The sequence below is a fragment of the Apus apus genome, chromosome 2 (genome assembly GCF_020740795.1).
Source record: "Apus apus isolate bApuApu2 chromosome 2, bApuApu2.pri.cur, whole genome shotgun sequence".
NCBI lineage: Eukaryota > Metazoa > Chordata > Aves > Apodiformes > Apodidae > Apus > Apus apus.
The window spans coordinates 23,273,086-23,288,306 of NC_067283.1; the positions used below are offsets into that span (position 1 = coordinate 23,273,086).

The 15,221-nt window shown below is 38.6% G+C and overlaps 1 protein-coding gene across 1 annotated transcript in view; it reads left to right on the forward strand.

Annotated features, from left to right (window-relative positions):
- The first annotated feature begins 1,470 nt into the window (after positions 1-1,470).
- CFAP69 (cilia and flagella associated protein 69) overlaps positions 1,471-15,221 on the forward strand; it is a 58,022-nt gene continuing 44,271 nt past the window's right edge. Inside the window, 12 exon segments of the mRNA XM_051609742.1 lie at positions 1,471-1,623; positions 1,889-1,951; positions 3,302-3,367; positions 4,412-4,521; positions 6,482-6,558; positions 7,967-8,065; positions 9,760-9,909; positions 10,034-10,211; positions 11,242-11,365; positions 13,871-13,919; positions 14,004-14,125; positions 14,601-14,817. Coding sequence (XP_051465702.1) covers positions 1,471-1,623; positions 1,889-1,951; positions 3,302-3,367; positions 4,412-4,521; positions 6,482-6,558; positions 7,967-8,065; positions 9,760-9,909; positions 10,034-10,211; positions 11,242-11,365; positions 13,871-13,919; positions 14,004-14,125; positions 14,601-14,817 — 1,408 coding nt within the window.

Here is a 15,221-nt window from a genome sequence, read left to right on the forward strand (position 1 = left end):
GTTTAGATTTTTTGTCATAAGCTTAAAAACTTTCAATACATACAACATCAGTAAGTGTTTGGGCACCAAGCATAAAAATGTATAATCTAGTTCGTTCAGCGCTGTTTGCAGACCTGTACACATCGTCATTAAAACTCTTCGCAATTACGTAATAAAAAATTTTGTACCATCCAGTGTAGGCCCAAGATACAAGATTGCCACTGAGAACATGTTCACAAAAACATTGCAGTAGAACATGGAAGGGCTAGTAAAATGGTTAGAGGAATGGAGAGGTGTGCATACGTGGATGGATGAAAAGTGTCAAACACCAGCTCCAAGACTGGGAGCTGCATCATCACGTTATATGAATGCACTGTAATGCCTGCAGGTCCTGCCTGTGTATGACCTTTCTACCTGTGAATGCAGATTAGGAGGTGAAGGATGTAAAAGTGGCCACTGTTTTCCTAATTGGAGTTCCATTCTGTGCCAGGCTATATTTTTGCTATCATTTTGGAGTTATGTACAGGATGAACTTCTACAAAATGCGGAGTGTGGGTGGGTTCACACAGTGTTGTGTGTTACCCCTTTGATGGCAGGAGAACTGTAGAGCATTTGCGAGTACCAAACATGATATACCTCCTATTTCTGAAGAAGGCATGTATGAAAGAGAGGGGTGTAGCATGGAACCTGGGAAGACAGAAGACAACTGTGTTGGTTATAGTTGGAGTGATAAAGGTTTCTTAAATGTTTCTGTTATCATCTGCTTCTTTTCCTATAAAAGCTGTCTGGAGATCGAAACTGCTATCCTAGCATTTGATAAATTTATTCATGTATTTAAATGTTTCTTTGGAACCACAGCAGTTAAAAGTTACTTGTCAGTGAAAACTGAGATTGGTATCAACAGCACCTGCAGTCAATAACTTGGGATAGGGTCCTATCCAAAGTGGCCTAAGTGTGACGTGTCCTCAGTGCGTCCCAATCCCACGACGGGCAGCTGCAGCAAGCGGCCCAGCGACCGCCCGTCACCACGCCACGAGGGGCCGCGTTCTGATGCAGCCACTTCTGGATACCCAGCTGTCTTCCTCCAGGCATGTACAGCCAACAGACTAAACCCAGCCCAGGGCCTGGTGCTGGCAGGCTCAGCCATGCTCCGGCCCTGGAGGCACTGGAAGGCCGCTGTAAGGTCCCCCCGGAGCCTTCCCTTCTCCAGGCCGTACAGCCCCAAGCCCCTCAGCCTGTCCTCATGACAGAGGTGCTCCAGCCCTCTGATCGTTTTCGTTGCCCTGTGAGGCAGAAGGGGCAGGGCAGGGCGGCAGGCAGGGCCCGGTGAGGGGCACGGGGAGCCCAGCCGCAGCCCGGCGCTCCGCTCCCCGCTGCCCAGCCCTGCGGGGCTGCGGGCGGGAGGAGCCGCCGCGCTCGGCGGGCCCGGCCGGGCGGTGGCACCGCCCCGCTGCCATGGCAACGGCGCGAGGCGGCCCTGGCGCGGGCGCCATGTCCTCCCTGGCCGAGCCCCCCGTCTCACGGGCCCCCTCTCGCTCCCCGGCCCGCTCCCCTGCCCTGTCGCCGGCTCCCGGCCCCTCTCGCTCCAGCGGGGAGCGGCTCAGGAACGCCTCGGATGCCGGCGCGGACCTCGGCGCCGTCCAGGTGAGCTGCCCCCCGGCCAGGAGTCACCCGCCAGCCCCGCCGCCCACAGGCCCTGCAGGCCCTGCCCGGCCCGGCCCGGCTTGGCTTGGCTTGGCCGCTACATCGGGCTGAGAACAAGCCTTAGTCTGTAATCCACACGCAGCTTGGATTTACCCTCCGTGGATAGATTCATGTTGGTTCAATGAGGCACTTGTACGTTTTAAGGTTTAAGCACTCTTTAAGTACAGTCTAGGAAAAAAAAAAATTCAAAGTGTGACTTTTCCAGGGTACACAGTTAAAATCGGTGGATCTGAATCACATCATCAAACTACTGAAAGATTCTGAGTCAGTAAGTATGCTGGATTCCTTGTTATTTCGGTTACACAGGTAGTAATGGAGCTTAGAAAAATGTTTTACACAATTACTTTAGCACCCATCCTAAATAAACACAGTGGTGTCTGGGGATACAGGTGAAATATTTGATGTTCTAAAGATTGCCATTGTATTAGAGAATGGTATCAACAATGTTTTTGTATTAAGTGTGTATCTATATATAACCCAGTATGTCTTCATACAGCCACTTAAAAAAAAAATAAAGGCAAGAGCATTTGCATTTAAAAACTGGATGTGAAAAATTTCTAGCTTATCTGGGAGGCCCTGAGTGCTGAAGCCTAAAGCTGAGAAACAAATACATACAGAGTTACTGAAATTATGTGAGGAATTTATGTAATTGCCCAAGTTAACTGCTAACGTTTCTCCTTGGAGGTATTTTAAAGGAAGGAGAAATATACAAAGTGTTAGAAACAGATATGACTACCTAAGTACACAGGAGAGCATAATGTAAAATTCCACAGAATGTTTTTGGCCTCCAGAAGAAGGTATGGCAGACTGACTTCACTAAGCCATCAGTTATTTTTTATCTAAAAACTTAATAATTTACATTCTTAAAACAAGAACTTGCTTAAACCCACCAAAGTTTAAATTAATGCCCCACGGAGAAGTAGTTCATATCCCGTTTGGTTTTTTTTTCCCTGTTTTGATACAGAGCTGATAGAATAAACTTTGTGACTGAAGGCATAAGTGCTCAGTGGTATTGTTTATTTCTCCAGACAGTGTAAGATATATGATAAAATGCGCTTAGGATTCTGGGCTTGTAGATTCCTAAAACAACTTTCTGGCCTGCCTCAAGTTGCAGTGCTCTTGCCCAGCATGGAGGTGCTCAGAAGAGCTGGAATGAATCCTGCATGTCACTGACACACCCTGACATATCCTGACATACCCTGACTTAAATGGTTTTCAACTTTGCATTTGCAGACTGTGTCCCAGTGGTGACAGAGCACCACTCTAAACCTCTTAGATCTACATTTTTATACATCTGTGTAATGTGTGACATAGGTTTGGTTTTCTTAGATGTCTTTCACAGAATCCCAAAGAATTTAAAGAAAAATATCAGACATTTTAACCAAAGATAGGTTTTTTAAAAGCCTCTTCATTTACAAGAACTCAGACTCTATACTTAAGACGTGAGGCTTGATCAGGGAGCTAATCCTGCTGCAAAGCACTTTCAGAATTTCATTGTGTCTTGTGATTTTTTAATCTGATGTCCACTTTCATTTAAACTTAAAAGGGGATAAACATAATTGTTCTATGTTCTAAGGCAAACTGAAATTAAAACCTGCTTTTCATTCTTTTGCTTAAGAAAGATTTGGAAAAAGAGCAGCTGAAAACTCTGAAGAAGGTAGTCAAGCATTTTGAAAATGGGCTTGTATCCTTTTTGACACTGTAGAATTCTAAAGTTGTGATGTTTTTTTTGTGTTAATACTCTGACTTTTCAGAAAAGCATTTTATGATGTACTGTGCTTCCATATGGAGAGCAGTGATGGTCCACATACATGCTCATCGTTGGCCTTGTGCACACGTAGCCGAAGTTGATAGATTAGCAAGATTCTTGGATCCTAGATTCATTTGCTACAAAATTCAATAGAGGGATCTCACCTGTACAGTGGCTGAAAGTATTCAAATGGTAATTAGTGTACTTTCAACACAGACTGGAAAAGCATATTAATTGTCACTGCTTAAGAAGCAGCAGATAAAATAGCAATGACTTCCACTAAGGAGACATTTTAAAGAAAAAGTCAGACCAACTTATCTGAAACCTTTTTCATATTTACAGTACAAATTGAAAGGCTTCCAATAATTCAAAGTTCTAGGGAGGGTGAAGACATATGGAAAAAATGTGATTAATTTTGTACAGTTCAGCTAATTGCCACAGTGATTTAAGCTATCACATTACTTCACAACTGAGTGAGGTGCTTGCAGGTAATTTCCGTGAGTCAGTGGATTGGTAGTAACTTCTCAGTCTCAGTGATCTGTTCAATTTTGATCTTGTGCCTCTACCCTAAATTAGTTCATCTCAATATGTGTTTGGGTCCAGATTTTCAAACTTTGGTTACTGACTTGGGACTAGAGTAGGAAAGAATTTAATACCTCAAGGCTGTCTCAGATTTTAGGTAGGTAAATCTGACACTTTTCATCCTATTCTTTAGATACTCAGTGCTGAACTTCCAGCGAGTTCAGCTGATGAGAAATCTCAATCAGATTTGCAAGAGTTGTACTTCTGTAAAAGTAAGGCTGCTTTGAAAAGCCTAGGTATTGACTCATAGACTTCACTTTAGATGTCTGACTTTGAAAGCATTGGCCTTGTTTTTTCTTGGTTGTGTCTTTGAAGTATGATGAATACAGTTTTCAGCTTTTTCTTCTGATTCATAGCAGTACAAACAATCTGATTTCCTTAACTTTAAATTAAAAGCCCCTTAAGGATTTAGCACAAATAATTGAAATTCTTAACCTGTGCGCAGAAAAAGTGAACGAACAAGAAGCTTTCACTGAGCCCTTATGTGAACTTATTAAAATATGTGGGTAAGTACATCAGCGTTCTTTAGATTTAAACACTGCTTATTAACATGTTCATACATTTTCTAAGGCAACCAACATCCATAAGGCATCTATATCTGTAAGACATCTATTATATCACCCTTCCTTTTTATGAACTGTTTTCCTTGAGTTAATATTCTGTTGGCATGAGGGAGAGACCCATTTTAACAGTTCAGTATCGGTGGAGCTCTGCATTACATCATCCAAAACTGTATTGTAATAGGCCCCAGCTTGCTTGGAAGCAAGATTCCCCAAGGTGTCTTATTGCCTACAGTAAGTTGTTCTGGAACTGCTGGCCTCAAAAGATTCAGCAACTAGGTCCTGCAGAGATAGGTTTTGCTGCTTCACACAGGCTCTCTATAAGTGAGTTTAAAATCCTGAGGTTACACAAAGACGCTTACCTGAAGGTAAGCTTTACAAAGTGACAAGTCATATTGCAGAAGTGAAAGAATCACAACAATGTGAGGATTTGGCATTGTAATTTTTCTAAATATGTACTGCATTAATTTTGGGACATCTTCATTTTTGTGCAGAACTTTAAATTATTTGTAGGGTAGAATTTAGGTGATATGCACTTGTCTGTAGTTTTCACCTACTTGATAGTTCACCAGAGTTACTTATGGGATGCTTGTAACTACAGTTAGGCTCATATTTAATTATAACAGGAGAGAATAAGAAAGAGAAAAATTATGCCAGACAAAAATGAGTGGCACAATACACCAGATACTCAAAGAGGTTTTTACATAGCTCCCTGTCAGCTGTTAGGTTCGATAAACATAGAACTTCTCAGCTGAATCTTTCCTTTCCCTGAGCACCCTCAGTTGTACTGCTTCCCTTTGCTGCCATACAGTGGAGAATGAGAAAGTACATCACAAAGTTTCATTTTCTTTGGTGTTTGGCAGAAGCATGACAAAACTGAGAATGAGCATATAGAGTCGATAAAATGTAGTTGTGAGTAAGACTGTTCGTTTCTTATAGATTTTTTTGTTTCCTACAGCAGTTCAGCAATAATTGTGGTTTCTGCAGTGGATATCTTTTGGAAGATTACACTCTTGGGTTTTGCTTTAATTTCGTTACTCTGGAAATTCCCCCACAATTTGCTTCTACTTTATATGACAAAGAGAGACCTGTAAATAGAGGGAGGGGCTGCATTTAAAATTTCCTTTCAGATACTAGAACTCGTGTAGTAAAATTTTCCACTGTTTCACAACTGCTTCTGTTTACCTGCCTTCTTCCCACTTTTTTTCAATGTCTGTTTCTTTTTTTGCCCCCCATTTATCCACTGTTTGCTCTCTCCTTTCATTTTCTCTGGCTATGTTTACAGAGGTAAACCTACTGGAAAGCTGCTTCTATAATATGAGCTGCAGAGACCTTAGGATAATATTGTGATGTTTACTTTTAGGGATTTTTTTAGCACTTACATGTTTATGTCATATCTGAGTAGTTTACACGTTACTGAATATTTCTTAACATCCTGTTTTTAAAAATAAATTTTACATTGGGCTATTTGGAGTCACTTTATTGGTTTTCTTTTTAGCTATTTCAAGAGGTCTTGCCCAGGAATATGATCCTTTTCTTCCATCTCTGTGCATGTCTATGCATAGTATAGCTCTGCACTAGCCTGATAGTCTCTAGGTTCCAGGATTTAATCTCGCACATTTAAATAACACTTGTTTATTCAGTATTTGTTGTATCACCAAATATGAACTATGAAAATGTTATCTATGAATGTGTACTACTAATTTCCAAAATAATTACTGTGTTATGGAACTGAAACTTTCCGTGTAGAATCAGGATCACAAAGAATGTATTTGTACTGGGGAAAGTGTCCTTATTTGCAAAAATATCTCAAGGAAGAAGAGAAAAGCTGTTGAACTTTTCTGGTGACTTGATCAAAGTGTTCTTCTTAAGCACAGTTGTAATCGTTTTTAATTTCAATGTGCAGGTTACCATTTCAAAAAAAGAAATTCTCTGATGAAGTAAGCTATTCTGTGACAGTTTCAAAATCCATTGCACAACTGGGTGAGTGTAGACTGATACGTCCCAATAGAATTATTATCATGCCATGATAAAACTACCTGTAGTTGTACTAGCCCAAATGTAATTGCTTGTTACCTCCTTAGTAAATGTAAGTAGTGTCTTTCAATTATCTGAAGTTCTCTGTGCTTTTTGATATTGGAAGCCATTCTTCCTTTGTCATGCAGGTAACCTATAGAACAGCTAACAGAATTACATATTTACCCATGTCAGAAGCTACATGACATATCTTTATCAGTACAGCTGAAGAAGTAAATCTGTCTATAGCCTATTTCATTTCATTTTGCTCTGAGTAACTGGTGCATTACTGTCAACACTGAAGCCTGGGATAAGGGCAACTTGTATCCTTCCTCCTCCTCTGAAACCAAATGGAAGAAATAAGTGAGAAGCAGTAACTCCTGACTCCCAGCTCAGACCTTCAAAACCCAAAAGCCTGACCTATCACCTACAAAGATTAAATACCAGTCAGTTCAGTGCCATGCCTTATCAAGAACAGCAGTTTCTCACTTCAGCCTCCTGCTGCATCTGAGTCATGAGCTTCTATCTTTCAGAAATCTCTTTCAAGAGAGCCATTAAGGAAAAGGTGTTGAAATAATGTCTTAATGTCACTGGACCTCTTAGTACCACAGTATCTTTTTATGACCTTGCGTGTCACATTTGTGATTTTCAAAGACAATACTGCAAGCACTGTAAGTAAAAAAGGATTCAGAACAGAGCAGGACTGATCTATCACCTCAGTAATTATAAGATTTAAATGGTAAAGAGGTAGCATAATCAGCCTCTCACACATGAAGAGAAGATTATCCTTGAAATGGGTAAGAAAAAAAGATTTTAGAAGTCTTTATTTTCACAGGTCCAAGTAGACAGCAGAATGGCTCCCCGATTTCAGATAGATACTCTTCAGAGCAGCATATCCAAAAAAGACAGTAAAATCTGAGTGATTGTTTATATTATCCATGTTAGGCATTGGTAGCTCTCAATGAAATTCTCTTTATCCTGTGGAAGAGCATCTCTTTCTGTGCTTCCTTTATGTCATATCTTGTCTGCAAGAAGGAGAGTTTCTGACATGGTAACGATGACAGTGTAATAGCTTTCTTCTGAATTGCACAACTTTGGGAATAACATCCAGTCTCTTATAAGGGTCTGTAGCCGTAGAGCAGAGTAGGTAATTTTCTGATAAAACTTATTGTACTCCTCCAAGAGCGCTTTGTCCTCTTCGGTGTGGAAGTCCCTGTCCCTTGAGTATTTTATAAGTAAAATTGTATGTGAAATGACAGATTTTTAAGGGGTATGACCAAAGGAAACACTAAGTACTGTAAATGGAAGTATTAAGTTAACTTTCTAAAAAAATTATAAACTTTGTAAATTTTTTTTTTTTTCCTGTTTCTGACAGGTTATTTGATGAGAGTGCCAAGCTCTCAAGTTAGAATACAAATCTGTAAATGTGTTGTTAGCTTTTATAATATGAAGCTACCAAGAAAACTACTTTCAGGTAAAGTACAGTATTTTCAAGTGTCACAAGAAATCAATGTACAAGTAATTAATTAATATACTTATGAGATTAGGGTTAGATAGCATCCGGAAAATGTGAAGTGTTCACAAGTTCTCTGAAACATGGATAACTGAGGAAAAAAGAGTAGTTAGGATCAGAATTATAAGAATGGAAAAGTAATTTTCATCTTTGTATATTAAGCCTGGAGAGAAGAAGCTGTAGTTTCACTTGTGTTGCTTGTGAGGGATAGGTCTGAGCCCATCTAAATTTGAGTTTGTATTATATAGACACATTTGAGCTTTGAACACATTGTGTGACTTGTCTCTGCAGAAAGATGCTGATGTTGCCTGCATTATGAGCTCAAGCATGATCCTGTGGTATTATGGATAGGCATGCAAACTGTCATCAGAATCCACTGTCATTTCTTTGACCCTCATGAAGGTGCTAGAGGCTGTTACCAGGCAAAGCCAGTCATGGGTGCCCTCCTAGAGGAGCACAGGCAGGATCACATCCTATGAGACGGTACTAAATTTATAGGCAGCCAAGCTACAGATGAGCATTGTTACACTGTTGATCCAGAGTGCAGATGAGGGAGTACACTGACATGCAGCGTGCTTCCTTGTGTGTTCCTGTATCATGGCACTAAGTCCTGTGCCCTCTTGCTAGTTTTATTTTGGGAGGCCTTAAGAAGCTGCAGCTGCAGCAGCCCTCACAAGATTCCAGAGATGTGAAAGTGTATAAATCAGTTTTTACCGTACAAACAAGACTCGAATACTGCATGCATGTGTATATTTAGTTGTACAGCTGTAAATAGTTCTATCAAGATAAGTGAATGTTAAATAAATATTGAGAGATTTTATTCTTTCCCTCCAGATTTAGCAAATGTCATTTCAAAAATGAAGAATGTATTTAATTCTGGTATTTTAGGTCAAATTCTTCATCTCTTCAACATATATGTAAATTTTGCCAAAGTTTGATCCTGCAGACTTCCCTTACCTATCAAGTAGTACCAACCTAGAGCCTATTGGAATGTATTCATAGTTAAAACTTCTTTGACCGTGTGCATTATCTGCATTTATCAATTCTTCATTTCTTGTCTTTGATACATATTTTAATGCTATTTTTACTTTTATGAGTTAGCATATATAAATATAAATTTCTTTTTTCAATGCTTTCCCTCCCCCCTGTAATTCATTAATGAAATATGGATTTGCCTATGCAGGGACAAAAGTAAAAAGAGAGACACATGAGAAAGTCAAGCTTTTAAATCAAAGGTTGGATTCATGTATTTTAAGTAACATAAAAATAGAAGACATCAGTTGTCTAGTGAATAGGCTACAGAAGAGAACTAGGTCCTGCACCAACAACTTACTACATGACCTAAAGAAAAGGTTTTTCACCTATAACCCAGCTTGTTTCTTCATTCTATAAATTCTAGGAAGCAATTAATTTGTTTATACCGCATTTTAGTCTTACTGAGCGTAGGTCTGTTGGTTATGCTTTAGGCACTATTAATACCTAGATATAAGAAAGACAGCTCCTGCTTCTTAGATTATTTTTTTTTTACATTTGGTTTTAGGACTAAGGAAATATGATACCAGGTTCTCTATCCTTTCTTGAGAAAGGGTGAATATTTTGTGAAGTAATCATTCTAAATATTTACTGCATTATAACTAAAGCTATTGTATGTGCAGGTTACCAGCCAACAAGTGCAAACTATAAAATTCAGATGGGTGAATTAGGAGGATTAGCAGAAACTCTCGTTTTGTCACTAGCATTAGTTGAAAATCAACTTACTGAGAAGTTGTGGGTACTCAGAGCTCTCCAGCATCTCTCCAGCTCGGGTTAGTACAAACTGTTCTTTCAACTAACTCATTACCTCTGATCTTAGATAAATTATTCTCTGAACATGCCTAAAAGAATTTCTGACCTACAGGGAATTAATTATTCAGATTTTCATGATTTCAGGAATAAATTGCAGACTTATGATGAAGGCCCAAGCAGCCAGCAGACTCTGTTTGTATCTAAATGGTGTTGATCCCTCAGGACAGCTGGTGTTCCGCTCGTCAGAAATCCTGTGGAACCTGTTAGAAAACACCTCCAAAGAAGAAGTTATTAATCAGCTCAGTAGCTTGGAATGTGTACAGTAAGTACAGGGAAGCATTTTATGGATTAATATTGTCATTTTGGAGACATCTCAAACATTGCTATTATGTAGGATTTTGTTTGAAATTAATTCAGAGAAAATACAGAAGGAGAATGGAGACTTCTCATTAGGTCTTCATTAAGTTTTCAGTATTAACACATCCTAGTCTCAAAAATGGAAGCACTACCACATCAGACCTCGTAGCCAAGCACCCATGATTTAGACCCCTCACACATCTCTTTCTGTTTCAGCAAGCTAGATAGCACTGTGGTCTGTGAGAAGCCAGGAAATTATAGAGGATATGAGTGGTGCCTGCCAGCTCACTTACAAATTCAGTGCCCAGGGTTCAGCTAAAAGCACATCCAGTCGACTCCAAAAATAGTTCATTGTGACCTGTTTTTTTTCCATGAACACAGCTATCCACCACCAGTTGTTTCTGTTACAGGGCAAGAGGGAGCTCAAAGTGTTCTGCTGCACAGTGCAGGAGGAATAGCCCAGTCTGTTGCTTTGTATAATGAAAAATCTTGTTGCACAATTTTCAAGCTGACACATGAGGCTGGGTACGCCACTGTTACTGCACTGTTGAAATGCTTTTGCTATAAAATTAGTACAAAATCCTATGCTATTGTATACAAGGCTTAGTTCTAGATCTGCTGGAGTGACTAACAGGTTCTCACTTAGTGACTTACACTGTTTCAACTATTCCAGTTTGGCCATTTCTTCTCAATAATCATTCTACAACATCCAATTCCATGCTTGAAATGAAATACTATGTCTTTCTATGAATTGATTATAACACATGGAGTGGAAGGTGCAATTTGTTATGCATGCACCTTGTGTATATGCCTACATGGGATGTCTAGTGGTACTCATAAGCATCCATTTCATAACCAAGTTTTAAGTTATTTCTCTTGCAGTTAAACCCTAAGGCTTTGATAAGTGTGATGCTGAGTGAGGATTTCTATACCTAGAGCTGTCTAAAATTAGACTATGAAAAGAAAAGTTAAAATGTACTTCACTTTCTTGGAAGTGCTTTGAAGGAAGTATTTGTAGACCTCCTCCTTCGTGGCTTCCGGCATTATGATCGTCAGCTACGGAATGACCTCTTGGTGATTGCCACATTGCTAGCTGAAAACCCTGCAGCACCTATGATTGTGAGTATTTATAGTTATATTCTAGAGACTTAATACCTTCTGCTTTGCTGTTATATACTCAGTGTTTTTCCCTATTAGGGTTCTAGTATTTGTTCTACTCTGTCACTGGTGCTTTCCTCTTTCTTAGATTTGCTAAGCAAGAAACCATTTCTTTTTCTGCAATTCCTTTTACCTCAGAGAGACTTCAAATCAGTCATCAGTCTGAAGTACTAGCATCAACTTTATTTGATACTTAGAAAATGACACTAACACTATTCATGTGCAAAAGTGAATGTCAACTCGTTTATTCTTGTACAGATTCTCAAGTGTGTCATTCTGTTACAGTGAGTTGTGCATTAAATCTCATCTGTTTGAAGATGTCAGAGTACAGGCTGTATTCAGATAGCCCAAATTCAACTCAAGTGTCTGTGCCTCATAACCAGGACCGGGAAGGGTCTTCCAAAAATCCGCTCAGAAGCTCTGAATAAGATGCTGGGAAAATAATTACTTAGATGCAGTTAATAAGAGGAACATAACTTCTTTTTAAGAATAGGTCATCTAAATGTAGTCCAGAATGCACTATCATGACTTTCCTAAAAAGTGGATGGCTCATTCTTCTGAGATATTCTGGTGTTTTTATGAGGAAACTACAAAGAAGTTAACTTGCTGTAGATGTTAACATTCTTTTGCTCTCTTGTTTTACAGTTCAGTTTTAGAACTTTAAATGAAGTTGTGACATACATACTGAATAATTAAGCAACCAGATTCATGCTTATGTAGATCTATTGGCTATTCAGGAATGGATTACTTTCAGATAATTCATTTCTCAGCATGAGTAGAAGTTTCCCAGTTGGCTGTATTACTAAATAGATTTTATAGTCTGTTATGACTTTTTTCACTCAAGCTTTCCATTTTATCACTAACCATTATGAAATGTCTGTTTTCCTATTGCAGTAACATATTTGATGTCTAAAACATTCAAATTGTTTAACTGGCTGTAGAAATAGCTCAGGTTTTATCTACAAGATAAATGTCTAGGACACAGTATTTTAATTCCTTAAAATACAAGGAGGAAATTTTTTTTTCAATGCAAGGAAAAAAATGGAGAAGTTTTAATTTAGATTCTGTATGCTCAGCCTCCCTACAACATTTACTTCACTTGTGGAGATAAGGTGCAAGGTATAAATATGAGGTGCACAAAAACATTAACATTACTATTGAAACCTGCCATGTAGATAATACCATAGAAATTTTCATCATAATGTTCTCTTTCTTAATGTAATATCCAAGCAACGTCAGAAAACTCAGTTTTGTATTTAATGTAATTCAGAAATCAGCACAGAAGTCTGAGCTTTTGAAAAGGAAAAGTGTTTTCTCACTACGAGTAAACTGGAAAATATATGTAAAGTAAAGCTTATAATGATACTAATTATGATTATCTCTCTGTTGGAAGAGAACTGTCTGTTTGGTAATTGCTTATTTGTTTCCATCAGAATTTGTACTGCATTAATCAGCAAGGAGAAAACATCAATAAGTTTTAATGCTTTTTTATTTAACCACTTTGCAATGCCTTTGTACAGAGAATATAGATACCATAGAGACAAAAGCTAATAGGCAACATGTTTGTAGGCGTCAGTATTCTCTTTGAAATTACTTTTGCAATATTTCTCTGATTGTTAAAATCATTTGGGTGTCTGCTAACCTCCAGAGCTAGGCTGAAAAAATCTGAACCCACCTTTTTTGGGATCTAAAAAGCTGCTGAAAAACTAATACAACGGCTCGATTCTGTGGGGCCATTTATGTAGTGTTCTGGGAGTTCTGCTCCTCTTGGAAGTTGTGGAAAGCTCTGCGGACACTTTGCTGGAGCACTGAGGCCAGGCTTATGTATTTTGTTGCTCAAGAAGAGCAGTGTCCTGGTAACTGTGGCTTCTAATTACCTGAGAAACAAATCTCTTTTGCCTTGAGTGTGCTGCCTAGAAACGCCCTTGTGAATTACATTCTCGTGAATGACACGATTTTATTTTCTGAATTTTTAGTATGTAATATTTGTAAGTGCATGTTGCTTATACATGCAATTCTCCTGTGCTTACTTGCAAATGCACGGAAGTTAGATATAAGTTGTTAGTACACACAGCTGAAGGCACAAAATTGTATGTACTGATGACCCTGATGTATAAGTTTATACACACACAAGTGCATTTTAAATTGCACAACTCTAACAGTACTAAAAATTGGGGGGTTGTGTGTAGTCGATTATAGTAGTGAATACATGAGTTTGGGACTTCCCCATACAAGTTCAGACTTCTGCCTAATGAGACATGGCTTTAACTAATTGTACCCTTAGGACTGTAGTTAGTTAGTGTTGTACAGTGTCCCAGTGGTTGATCTCTTATTTGAGAAAATATTCTGCTGTAGGATATATTAAACTCTATGTTCTGAAAAAAAAAGCAAAAATAAAATAAAATTATAAGTCTTAATTTCACTGCAATTTAATTTAATTAATGTATGTTTTTTAATGCCTATTAGGAAAGTGGATTTACTAAGCTGTTAATTGTACTTGCAACATTTACTGAAGGTAAGAGATTCTGTACTGCATAATAACACTATTTTTACTTCTAATTATGTTTTTTTGGTAACATGCCTACAATTTCCTTCACAGTTAAAATTCCCAATCCCTTGCTAAAAGGTCTTAAACTTACCTACTCTTACGAGGACTTTGAGATGAAGAAGTTACTATTTAATGTAATAGGAGTCTTATCTAAAGACCCATGTGCTGTACGGGTAAGTTTTAACAGATGAGAAGATGCAGTAAGCAAAAAGAAAAAAAGTCAAAAGACTCACAGGAGTATTGTTTAGCTGTCCATCTGGTATAGTCCAGCAGACTGAAATCAGCTGTTTTCCAAATTAAGAATTCATACATAGTTTCAGACTAAGTCCTGCACTTTGAAAGCAGCATACAATTTCTGTTTTAGAAAAGCTACAAACCTAGACCATTCTTGGAAAATTAGCTGACAAGTCACTGCAAGTCATTATTGAAATACATGTGAAGAATGTAATAAAGTTTAACAAACCACAGTCTGTGAGAATGCTACAGAATATAAAAAGAGTTTCTCTGTACTTGTAGCATTTGTGACATACTTTCTCAATAAAAAATAATTTTCTTAGTGTAGGACAGATAAAGTTGACTCATTGTTTTAGATTTTTTATTTGCATGTGAACCCTGTAAGCTGTCTGTCTCTTTGTCTTGACTCTGCAGCTTCTCAGTGAAAACGATGTGATCCCAGCTTTGCTTTATTATGTAAAACCAAATCCAAAGCCTGGATTTCCTGAATGGTCTGCTGCCCAATACGAAGAATTACAGCTTCATGCAATTGCTATTTTAGCTTCAGTGGCTCCCGTGTTAGTAAATAAATATTTGTCCTGCCAAGGGAATACTCTTCTCCTTGTGTTTCTAGAATGGTGTATAGGCCAAGGTCAGTAGATGCTCATGGCTTTCATACCTAGTAACCTCAAAACACAACTCAACTGGACTTATTTGTTTGTCAGAAAGGAAATATTTAAAACTCATTAATTCAGAATAACTCCTTTTCAGGAGGTCACTTAGGAAACTAATCTTCCTAAAAAAACAACCATAATATTTTTTTTCCTACTGAAGGGTAAGCTGGTGCCCCATTCCCTGTGTGCCACTGCAGTGATATTCCACCAGTTGTGTGGGCAGCCACACATCTCTGTGGCCCATGTTTTGAGCTAGTTAGATACACTTGCAGTGGCAACGAGTCCAACCAGCAATTCCTGCAGTGAGCCATTTACTCAAATTTAGAGCTGTACAGAGTAAGACAGCTTCCAGAGTAGGGCTGGATTGTGGCCATCAGCCAAG